At 43.0% G+C, this 12,187-nt stretch overlaps 1 protein-coding gene across 21 annotated transcripts in view; it reads left to right on the plus strand.

The window, feature by feature from the left end:
• The window catches only part of RFFL (ring finger and FYVE like domain containing E3 ubiquitin protein ligase), a 78,744-nt gene extending 67,321 nt beyond the window's left edge, over positions 1 to 11,423 (plus strand). For 13 of the 21 annotated variants that reach the window (XM_077165175.1, XM_077165183.1, XM_077165182.1 and 10 more), the window contains 5 exons: positions 1,070 to 1,483; positions 3,549 to 3,632; positions 4,586 to 4,796; positions 6,069 to 6,092; positions 8,602 to 11,423. In XM_077165175.1, coding sequence (XP_077021290.1) covers positions 1,070 to 1,483; positions 3,549 to 3,632; positions 4,586 to 4,796; positions 6,069 to 6,092; positions 8,602 to 8,783 — 915 coding nt within the window. In that variant the 3' untranslated portion in view covers positions 8,784 to 11,423. The remainder of the gene's footprint in view (positions 1 to 1,069; positions 1,484 to 3,548; positions 3,633 to 4,585; positions 4,797 to 6,068; positions 6,093 to 8,601) is intronic. The other 8 variants (XM_077165186.1, XM_077165185.1, XM_077165187.1 and 5 more) reach the window with 2 other exon arrangements.
• Positions 11,424 to 12,187: the final 764 nt, after the last annotated feature.

A 12,187-nucleotide genomic window follows, 5' to 3' on the forward strand; every position in this document is an offset into this window, starting at 1 on the left:
TACACCACTGAATGATCATGCTCTGTGTAGGCCTCCAAGTAGTGGGGTAGGGACTGGATTGGGAGTTTGGGGATGGAAAGCCACGCCCTTAAATTGGTGCTGTTGGAGGCTTGAATGGGACTGAATTAGTCAGGCAGCATGGCTTGGTGGAAAGTATCTGCTCTGTGGACATTAGACTCAGACCATGAGTTTGAATTGTGGCTTTGCTGCTTGCTGTCTGACCTTGAAAATGATAATTAGATCTTTCTAGGCCTCAGTTGCTTGTCTGTGAAACAGGGAGGGACACTGATATCTACTTTGCAGGGTTGCTTTGAGATTTAAATGACAAGCTAGGTATAGCACTTGCAGGTAGTAGAGTTTCACTAAATTTAATTAATGATAATGTTAATAGTAATAGCAGCCACCACTGTATGACCTCTGTGCATTTGCTTTCTTGTCTCAGCAATAAAACTGAAAGAATCAGAGTTTAGGATTAAAAAGCAGGATTTGAATCCTGGCTCTCATCATTAACTAGTATTTCCTAGCAGTAATAATGAAATCAGTTGCATTTCCTGGGGACTCATTATGTGTCAGATAGGCCAAATGCATTATCTCTTTAATCTTCACAACAACCACCTGAGGTAGATACTATTGTTCATTCACATTTTACAGATGAAGAATTTGAGAGTCAGGAAACTAAATTACATGCCCAAGGTGACACTACAAAAAAGTGGGGAGGAAGACAACTTAAATGCAGGGCTTTCTCATTCTAAACCTGGTAGTCTTAATAGCCTCAGTTTCTTCATCAGTAAAATGAAGACAATAAATGTAGAACTTGAATGAAATAATAAATGTAAATGCAAACTGTCCTCTACCTGGATACAGATATACCTATAGGTGGTCTGACACCTCAGAGTGGTTTTGAACCTAAAATCTGCAAAGTAGCTTTTACCATAGATATAGGAGCTAGCTTAATTTTTAAAAGTAAGTACTTGGGAGAGTCTTCCTAGGCTTGGCAGCACTAAAGCTCCCACCCTACTCTGTCTTGGTCTCTCGTTCTGACATGGTTTCCTCTGCTTCTTGATCTAAGCAGCAGACATGCTTGGACTGTAAGAAAAATTTCTGCATGACCTGTTCAAGCCAAGTGGGAACTGGGCCCCGCCTCTGTCTTCTCTGCCAGCGGTTCCGAGCTACAGCCTTTCAGCGGGAGGAGCTCATGAAGATGAAGGTGAAGGACCTGAGGGACTATCTCAGCCTCCATGATATCTCCACCGAAATGTGCCGGGAGAAAGAGGAGCTGGTATTCTTGGTGCTTGGCCAGCAGCCTGTAATCTCCCAGGAGGGTAGGACTCATGCCCCTACTTTGTCCCCGGACTTCCCTGAGCAGCAGGCCTTCCTGACCCAGCCTTGCACCAGCACAGCACCTTCTACCTCACCCAACCTCCCTTCTTCACCTACACAAGCCACCTCTGTCGGCCCAGTCCAGGCTCAGGAAAATCATCAGGTATGGGCCCATTTGCAGTCTTCGCTGGTTTCTGCTGGTTTGAGGGCTCATTTTCCTGTCTACCTGCTTGATGGGGGTAGGATGTGAAGTTAGATTCTGGTTCTGTGATACCTTTTCTGTCTACTGATACATGAAGTGATGTTTTTTGGACATCAGATTCATGACTGGACTTTCTTTAGAGATGATATGCACAGTCCAGGTTTTTTGGTTTTTGTTTTTAATACATAGATATCCCAGTTAGACATTAAGAACAATTCATTGTTACAGAAATATTTTGAGAAAACTCAAATTTGATTCTGCTCAAATTTACCCTCCTACTCACTCACCTTTATTGTGGTCTTCCTTGGCTAGATGGGGGAATAAGTGGAGGGAAGGAAGAGTAGGGAAACACTGTTAACAAGACACAGAAGCTGGTTCTCTCACTGCTGACCACTGGAGATGGGAGTGGTTGGCATACTGTTCTACTGTAAGTTGCAACCTGGAAATGGGAAGCTAAGAGCACTTTGACTCAATCATGTACCAGGCATGGGAATAGAGATGAATAATACACTGTACTTGCATTCAAAGAGCCTGCCTCTAAGAGGGAAGATAGACACATAAGCCAACTTAGAATGAGGCCAGTGGGTGTAACCATCATGTAAGGAGTGGTGGAGTCACTTAAGTGCCCTAGTGCACTTAAGTACTTGTTACTTATATGGCCTGGATATTAGTGGGGGGATTAGGACTCAGAAGATGTGGTTTCTACATCTGTTTTGTCCCTGACTACTTGGTCACTTTGGGCAAACTTTGAGCCTTCAACAATGAAATGGGATTAGTAATCCCAACCACTTTTGACACTTTTAATTCTCCTAGAATGTTGGGAGGATTGAATAGTGTGATATAATGTATAAAGAGCTTTGAGCTGCTCAGAGCTAGTATATTACTGGCATTGTCAATTTCCAACATGTGTGCTGTCTCTTGTTTAGGATCAGCACCTTGGCCAGGGCTGGGCCCCCTGATTCAGGTCTTGACAGGAACTAAGGCATAAAGGCCAGTGGGACAGCATATTTAACTGCAGTAAAATCATTTAAGTCCTTTGTTGATTTGGCCTGTTTTCTTCCCAGCTGGCATTTAACTCTTTCCCAAAGTTCAGGCTCTCTGCAGAGAAGCTTTTATCTACTCTCCCTGGTTCTGAAACACTTCTCTTTGTTTATGGGGAACCAGGAAAGGAACTTGAGGAGGAAATTATTTTTCTCAAGAAATTTCAGGTATGTTTTTCAATGAAAGTAGATTATAAGCTTCCTTATATTATGCAGAAATTTCCAGATCACACATACAGGTCACACTGTGTGCCATATCCTATTGGCTACTTTCCCTCTGAGATTTTCAAAGAACCTTAGTGTCAGCTCACATTCTGGTAAGATCTGCATTTTGCTAGCAGGAAAACCAGGCATGGGGAAGTTAGGTAACTCTTGCAAGATTAACTCACAAGTCTGCAAATGAGCTGCACCCAGAATACAAATCTCTCCTTAATACTTGCTACATCAGTGCTCTCTCCTTTACCTTTAATGCCCTACCAGTAGTTGCTAGAGAAGGAAGTATGTGGAATAAGCAAAATCATGGACTGATACTAGTTGAATAGATTTAATGTGGAGGAGAAGACACGATATGAGTAGTATAGAAACAACAGTAGACATTGGTCTGAAAGGTAGAACAGGGACAGTGGGTGGAAGTTAGAGGAAGGGCAATTTTGGTCAGTGTCAAAAAAAACCTTTATGGAGTATTCAAGCTGAGACTAAATTGACAGTGAGTCATGGCAAATGCCATCCTGATGATGAGCAGAATTAATGCATTTTTGTTCTGGAGAGCAGCTTTATATCTATTGAAGTCTATTTTTATTTATTTATTTATTTTTGCCTGACAAAGTTAGTATTGGCATACCTATGTTAATGTTGTTGTGAGACTTTCCAGGTTCTGGGGGAGATGGTAATACAATTTAGAGATAGAGAGAACTAGAAAGAGGCCCATGCTATGACAACCCCAGGGACATCTCTGCAGATGTGATGGCACTATTCTCTTCCCACAGGCCAATGGCCATGTGTCTCAAGACCAAGAGGAACCCATCTACCTGGAGAGCACAGCCAGAGGACCTGCTGAGGATGAGACGCAGGTGGGGCCTTTGCTTGGTCTTTGCCTATGCCTTTGATCTTTCATTGGTGTTCTTAGGGTATTAGAAAGAATCTCTCAGAGACTCAGAGGTGGAGAGAGAATCAGTCTGTGGATGTTAGTCCTGAAATTCTATTTTCAGGGGTGGAATTTACGTCAGCACGTGCCAGATTAACCCTGGAGATGTCAGTATGTTCTTGAGAGTTGTGAGGTCACAGTGGAGACTGGTGGAGCCAGCCCAATATGTCCAGCCTCTTGACTTTCTAAGAGCTGTCAGAGGGCAGCCTCTTGCTGATGCTATGCAAATCACATTATTTTCTCTTGTTTCTAGCATACTGTAGCCATTGTAAGGAGAAGGTCAGATAATCAGGAAGAAAGATGAGAGGGAGTTCAAGCTTCAACCATGGTAGGGGCCAATCTAGAGAGTACAGCTGTCAGGGCCACAGTGCTTTAGTGAATTTGTGCATGGAGGAGAGGGTGCTGGAGTAATCTGCCTCCTCTGTGCAAAAGTAGAACTTTCTCCAGAGGGGAGTGGAAAGCCAGCACCAAGCAGGATTTCATGTGCTACCACATGTAATAATCACAGGAACTCTGTGATGTTATCTCTCCTTTAAAGAGGGGCAAGCAGGTTGAGACTGGTAAGCAAACTTGCCCGATGTTTAGAATTAATTAGTGGAGGAGTTAGGATCCAACATCAGCGCCATCTTCTACTATATTAATGCTCCTTGTACTATAGCATACTGATTGGTTGGTCTGAGGCTGTCTGTGCCTGAGCACAGAAACTATATAGGTCAGAAAAAGACTGTGGTTTGTTTTTAATATAAAGTATCATGCTGGCTTCTATTTCTACTGTGGTTGAGTTAAGTCACCAAAAGAATGCTATGAGTGCTCCAGTCTTTGAGAAAGAGGTTGGGTAGGTAAGAGCTGAGCCCACTGTTCCTGCCTTTGCTTTTGCAGTCCATCGACTCAGAGGATAGTTTTGTGCCAGGCCGGAGGGCTTCTCTGTCTGACCTGACTAATCTGGAAGACATTGAAGCGCTGACTGTGCGGCAGCTGAAAGAGATCCTGGCTCGCAACTTCGTAAATTACAAGGGCTGCTGTGAGAAGTGGGAGCTGATGGAGAGGGTGACTCGGCTGTACAAGGATCAAAAAGGACTCCAGCACCTGGGTGAGGGGTTGTCTGCTTGGTAGCTGCAGAGTCCCAGAGTGTTTGCTGACACCATCAAGTTAGGTCATTGACTTGACCATTTCCATACTTTCATCCAAGGAGGGCATCACTGTACACACATGAGTATCATCAAATAATAGCTATCATTTGTGGTTTGAATACCATGCTGGGTTAGGCATTTTATATATTTATTTAATCCTCAGAGCAACCTATGAAATTAGGTATTGGCATCCCTTGATTGTGGAGCCTGGATTTGAACTAAGGATTTCCTGGTTTCGAAGTCCATGGTCTTTCCCAACATACTTTTCTCCCTCCATACTCACCACTACCTCTAACCATACTAATTCTGAATAGCTGGGCTATTAGTAAATGGATCTTTGCACATATAGCATGTGGAGAAGGTATCTGTTTTCCTGTACTTGGGCTTTTTCTTTCGTTCATTTCCCAAAGCATTTCACATGCTGTCATTTTCTAGAGGAGGCCAGTAAGATATCTGGGTCTGCAGTCAAATAAGTTTGAGAAAAAATATCCCCCTGTTACTGATTCAAGGTAGATATTATTAGTAGCAGAGAAGTCCTGTAGAAGAGAACTGTGTCTTGAACTCAGCATTTCCCAAAATTATTTCACTAAATGCTTGCCTTCACCTCCTGTCCCCAATAATTCAGCTCCTGCAGAACAACATTTTGATTCCTTAACAGTGGTTGAAGTTAGATTGCTGGTTCTCCTCTACCAGTAGGTCACATTTCATCAGGGTTAGTCTGACTATTCACCTGATCACAGACTGAGACCTTCTAAGGTGAAAAATTCAGTCTCCCCTTTGGGATTGTCTGAAGAATCTCTCTAGAGTTGAGAGGACCGTGGGGACAGATGGCTTCACATGTGAACTTCATCAGGATTCCCTGGTTGACTAATGCAACCAGATTGTTCATTCTTTTTTGATGTGAATGCTGGTTTCAAAAGTAATAGAAAATATAACTATGCTTATATGGTATCCTTCCTACTTGGCAGTTTTGTTCATGCAAACCAGTGGAATACCTGTTTAAGACTAGCTCAGAGGTGCCACCAGGAACTATATGTGAGTTTTCAGCATGTAGAGCAATTATGGAGGGAGGACGAGTGTCTGTCTGGGCCCTTGACAAGCCTGTTTCCCAGCAGAGAAGCAGTCAAAACTGAACTCAGGAAAAAAAAAATAGAACTTAGGATGTTGGGAGACTTTCCTTGTACCATCATGTCATAACATATTAAGACATCATCTTTTTCTTTCCTTTTTAGTTTGTGGTGCTGAAGATCAAAATGGTATGTAGTTGTTTCTGTTTGGGAATGGGTTTAGGCTCTTTGTTCTTCTGTCCTTTACCTCCTTTAACCCTAATCCCTGTTAAAAGAATTCTGAGCATGTGGGTAGCACAGAGAGAGAGGGTGTGTGGGAAATTCATTGAGAACCAGGGCACCTCAGCATCCTCAGAAATTGTCATTCTCCCTGTCCTTGTGAAAGAAGAAGAGTGGCAATACACTGAGGGTCAGGCCCCTTTTTTGCAAATCTCTGTTGCCAGCGCTTAGAAAGTAGCATTTATAAAATATTTTACAAAACAAATGGTGGCATATGTCATACTCGGTTCATTTTTTATAATCTCTCCCCACTACAGTTTTCACTCAGTTTTGATTTTTTGGTGGAAGGGGTGTCTGGATATACCTCTAGGGAAATCACTAGGGATGTTTACCAGTTGCTGGTACCAACCAAAAAGAAAGGGTAGTGACCTGCAAAAGTCTTGTTTGTATAGGAAAGGGGTCACATTTGGTGCTCTCAGGGCGAAAGATACCTATTCAGCCTCAGCTGCTGTGCACCTGCCTATGTGTTAAAGACCCCTGGGCCTTTGGGTACTGCCAGAACATTTTGCAGGAATCCTGACTATATCTGAGGCTTGTTCTAAATTGAGCTTTTTAAGTTTTTGGAAGCTTCAAAGCTAGATGGTTATGAGCTCCTCCCCAAGAGAAACTTTCTGAGGAGGTTTGGGCCTGCAAAGCATTTTAAAACTTTCTCAGAAGACTTCCCAAGTTTATTACTTAGTAAAGTGGTCTTTTGCTTAGAATGGGGAAGAGTTTTACGTCTGATGAATTCTAGAGAGCTGATATTTTCTCTCTTCTCCCAAACCATTTGGTGTTCTGGCCTAACTCACCTATACCAAGATCAATTTAATCCACTCAGGTAACTTTTTTCTTTCTGATTCCCTGAGAAAATGCTGGCAACTTGAGTTGATGAGCTTGTTACTCCTGAGAGAAGTAATAAGTAGTTGAAATTCTATAAATAATTTCAGCTCATCTTAAGTATTTGTACAGTTCAGTCCCTTCCAAACTGGTTCCCTTTAGGCCCAGCAGTTTGGAGGTAAATAGATTTCACAACCTTTCTCAGCCAGCCTACCTCGTAAGGGGTGTATTTCTTTTGGTTTTTTTGAATAGTCCTGAAAAGAGGTGAAGAAAGTACAGAAGGAACAAGGTATGGGTTAATTCTCTTGTAGAATGGCTAAGCCCCAAATGTTAGAGGTGATCAAATAGAGGCCAGTTCCTCATTTATGGCTATCTGGTTCAGATTACCATGTAAAACAGATTGGGGATGGCTTTTGGATGTGAAGATTTTTCTGTTTGTGCAGATAAGCTAGGAAGATAACCGGCCATGCTCATGGTTTCCCGCCACTCCCACCGGCCAATTAGCATTTATTGAGAACTGTTTCTGCAGTGGGCACTTAATACTGTCTTGATAGTCTCAGCCCTCAGGACATTTACCCAGGAGGCAAAATTCCCCATGGGCTGTGGGGCCACCCTGTTTAGGCTCGAATACTGGCTCCTCTGCTTACCTGCTGTGTGTGCCCTGGGTAAGCCACTTAACTCTTTGACCTCAGTTGCCTCATCTGTAAAATGATAGTAACAAGAAATACCTACTTCACAGTTTTTGTGAAGATTCAGTGAATTAACACAGGTGAAACTCTTAGGACCCTCCTGGCACATGGTATGCAATCAATGAATGTTAGATGTTACCATTCCCTGGGGAGGCGCTCTTTTATTAGTGTGCCTACCATGTGACTGGCATTTTGGGAACAAAGATGAATACCTGATGTCAGAACACATAGGGAGTGTTAGGTGTATAGTTATGGAAATTGATGAATTTGTTGAATTAAGGAGCTCATAGTCTAGCAGGGAAGATAACTAGGTAAACTCAAAATGATAATCCAATGTGAGAGCAGCCATAGGGGTGTGAATAAAGTACTATGGGATAGCAGTAATCTCTGCCAGTCCCCTCTACCCAAGAAATCTCTTCAGAGGGAGCCAGGGGAAGTTTGTGGGATGTCCCCTCCATAATCCTTGGCTTTATTAAATTGGGTCTGTGTTTACAGATTTGTCTCATGATCCCTAATGAATCATTTATATTTAAACTTTTTTTGAACCAGTTTTATCTTTTCAGCATGTTCTGCCCTAGAGGATAATAAGTCCCTAAGAGCCACTCACTGTGGCTTAAATATGAAATTGATTTAAGCTTTGAGGACTTCACTTTGGTGCTCATATTCTGGCATGCACTTGATCTGCATATAGTGTGCTCTACAAGTCTACAGCCCTTTGGGAAGACAAGTAATGAGTTAGTTACTGAGGAAATTCCTTCTTGGAGAAGCTCTATTTAAGAAAAACATAGATTTTGGGGCTTGTTCACAGTATGTCTGTTCTTTCCCACCTGTATACCCTTTACTGCTCCATATAGTTAGACCATCTCCTTACTTTCCCCCCTGCCCCTTTCTTTCTGTTCTGTGTGTTTGTACAGGGGGAGCGGTGCCACCCAGCATGGAAGAGAACCTGTGTAAGATCTGTATGGACTCACCCATTGACTGTGTTCTGCTGGAGTGTGGCCACATGGTAACCTGCACCAAATGTGGCAAGCGCATGAATGAGTGTCCCATCTGCCGGCAGTATGTGATCCGAGCAGTGCACGTCTTCCGATCCTGATGGCTTACATCGGCTTCTTCAGTGCCTTACAGGGACACAGCCCTGCGTGTCTCGGCTGAGGGTTGGCCAGCTTGCAGAAGAAAATTTGCAATGTTCCCAAGACTAGGGCAGGCAAAGATGCCATGTCACCCTGGATTTGCCTTTCTTGCCATGAGGATGCACCTATTGGCTAGATAAGAGTCCCCGAGGCCAGTGGGGCTTGGCACAAATTGCCTGGGCAAGTCCCTGTTTTATGATCTTGGGGTGATGATGGTAATTGACTTTCTAGAACTTGGACTATGTCTTTCTCCATTCCTCTGAGACCCAGATAACTTCTCATGGAAGTCTACCTTTCCATTCCTCACCCATTTGCTTGAGATGCTTGTCTGTTTTACCAATCACAGAAGTCCTGCTAAAAATGGTTTTCTCTCCAGCACATTTTGGATTTATTTCATGTCTCTCTGGCCTTCTGTGCTTTAATCTAACTTTGTTAAAGTCTTTGGCTACATTCCCTAAAGTCCGTTTGTTTCTTGGGACCAAAAAGATGTTAGCTTATCAGACCAGCGGTGGTCCTCCTAGGATAGAATTTCTGACCGGTAAAGTTAACTCTAGTGAGAAATGAAACGCAAGATGCTATTGAAGGTGTTCAGAGTTGCATCCTTAAGTGCTGGGATTAGAAGCTATCAGTCTCCTGACCTGACATTGGGAGCCAACAGAGTATGTGGCTCTCCAGCTGCTGGGAAATTCTAGTCTCATCTCTGCTGCTTCTTCCCTTGGGACTTGCACTATCCTTAATTTTCCTTTATGATGTAAGGGGAAGTTCTGGGGGAGGCAGTGGCTTTCTGCTTAACTTTGACTTCTGATCCTCCTTTTCCAACAGTCAGGGGTATTAATTTACTTCCTGAGATTTAAATCCCTCCCTTTTCCATGGAGTTTCTAAAGCATCATGGTCTTACTGACTTCACATTGAAGGCATAGAGACTTGGGCAAAGAGCCTTGCTCTTCTCTAGCCAGTCTTTTCATGGAGAACAAACCTGTAAGACAGAGCATCTAAGAGGTATCAGAAGGTACGGCATTAGGCTGGATTCTGTCCTTGAACAGCCAGCCAGAAGTCTTTAACCCCTAAATTGGTGGGAAGTCCCTCCCTCCCATTTCTTTTCTCAGCCCACATTTGGGGAAAGGTGAGGAAGAAACATTCTCTAGGCCCTTTAAGGAGGACTATGTAGTGAGTATGTGATGGTCTTGAGCCCACTTAGGGTCTTTATAACACTGGAGGATGGAAGGCCTTAAGGAAAGCTCACTGGAAAAGCTTAGCCAAGTGCAAAACATGCTGTCTGAAGAGCAGTGTGTGCTCCACCAATCCAAGAACTATGCAAACCCTAAACACATGCGGGCCTTGGCAGAGCCCACTCTGCAACCAAGATCTCTCAGATTAGAAGAACCAATAATGACTTTGGGAGGCAGTGGGAAAGCCCTATTAAGGGGACCTATTACGTTGGTTCACACATGCTTATGTTTCCCCGTCCCCTCCATCATCACCAACCACTAACTCCCTTTGGGGAAATGAAATCATTTCAGGAAGTAGTTCATCAGCTGAAAACTGGGCCACTTACCTTGGCATCATACCAGTCCTGGATGATTTGATTCTGAACCACAGCTTTTGTAGGAGTTGAGAGAATCAAGATTCTCCATGAAAACATCATTTCACCTTTCTGCTGGATAGTAAATACTATAGGTTACAATGCTGCCAGCTTAGCTTAGCAAAGGACCATTCATTGAACTACTCAATTTCACTGTGAAGCAGGTGTATATATATGCAACTCAGTTAAGATCTAGCAATAACTTCATGGCAGAAGCTGGCTCTCTGCCTACTCATAAGTTGCTTTCTCTGCTGAGGCCTTGCCGAGTCTTCCACCTTACTCCTCACATTCCCTCCTAGAATCATGAATTGAAAATAAAGACTCAATAGCTGGTTAGTAACCTCTGTAGTAATTAGAACTGATGCCATTCACTTATTTTGGAGAACTTGCCTTAAATCCTTAAACCTCTTTTAGTGAAGGTTTCATTTAGGGGGGGAAAGAGTGTCAAACAACCCTGATATTTTGTACCTTCTTTACTGTAGCATCAAATCAAAAATTGGGAGTTCCAAAATCCGATTCTAGACAGTAGCTCAACCAGGTTGAAAACTTGATTTTATCCTTGAGTCCTCCATCCTCCTCCTATGGATCCTTGGACTTAATTATCATGGAAATATCTAATTCTTCCAATTATCCCTGGCTTTTGCTGTTATTGCTATGAGATCAGTTGAGCTTATCTTAAGAGATTGTGGAAGTTACTGGTTCATAATACATTGGAATAGTTGGATCCAAACTAATGAGAATAAGCTGTACAGGAACTAGTGCTCAAAATATAGTATAAATTTGTTGCAATCTTTTGGATGTGAATGTGTTACTTCAAGTGGCTTATATTAAGATTCTCAGACTTACTCGGTTTGTTAAAGCAAGCCTACATGTGTATTTTTGTTAAAGAGCTTTGCTTTATAATTTTGGAATAAAGTTTCAACATAGATGCCTGTCCAGTCTGGTGTGAGGATGCCAGAGATCTGAGTTAAGACTGACAAAAGAAGTAATAAACTACAGGCTCACCCAGGCCATGTGCACATACGCATGTTCTTGATGGACTGTTATTTTTGGAGGTGTGCTTGGGCTTTATTCCCATTCTATAGTTGAGGAAACTGAAGCCTGGTGTTGTAAGTGCTCAAGTCATGGTGGAGAGGCCATGGAACAGCTCAAAAGAGGATGAGAGCTGGGTATGAAAAGGAGGAATCCCAAGACTAGATAGGAAGAAGCATCAAGTGATTTGTCAAAGGCCTGAAAGATTTGAATATAAAAATCTGAGGCTAGCCTGTGTGCCCAGTTAGGTTCTCAAGTTACAATGGGAGGTTTTTGGTACATTCTGCATACAGGTGAGGTACATTTGATGGAGTGTGGCTCAGAGAAGGTCGGCTCTGCCTCACAGGCAAAGTATGCACAGACTTATCTATACAAACCTCCCTGATCAGGTACCCAAGGGGAGGGGAGGCGACAGCTCTTGGTAGAACAAGATTATGTGTGCATCTGCCCTGTGCTTCAGGAGAGGAGAGGATGAGCCATAGCCCTTGTCCTTGCTGCTCTAGGGGTTGATTTTCTGTCCAGCACCCAGTGATACCTCTACCACTGCTATCCAGCAGAACTTAACAGCTGAAAAGAGGACAGGTCTCTAGCACCGCTGGGTAGCTTTCTGGTGGTGTTGCTTAGGGTCACGTGGAAAGTCATGAAAGGATACAAAACTGAACATACAGTATAACCTCAGAAGCAAGAAAAAACATGCATCAGAAAGACTGAAAGGAAATACACAGAAAAAAAACACTAACAGTCCATTTCAGA

The sequence above is a fragment of the Tamandua tetradactyla genome, chromosome 6 (genome assembly GCF_023851605.1).
Source record: "Tamandua tetradactyla isolate mTamTet1 chromosome 6, mTamTet1.pri, whole genome shotgun sequence".
NCBI classification, from domain to species: domain Eukaryota; kingdom Metazoa; phylum Chordata; class Mammalia; order Pilosa; family Myrmecophagidae; genus Tamandua; species Tamandua tetradactyla.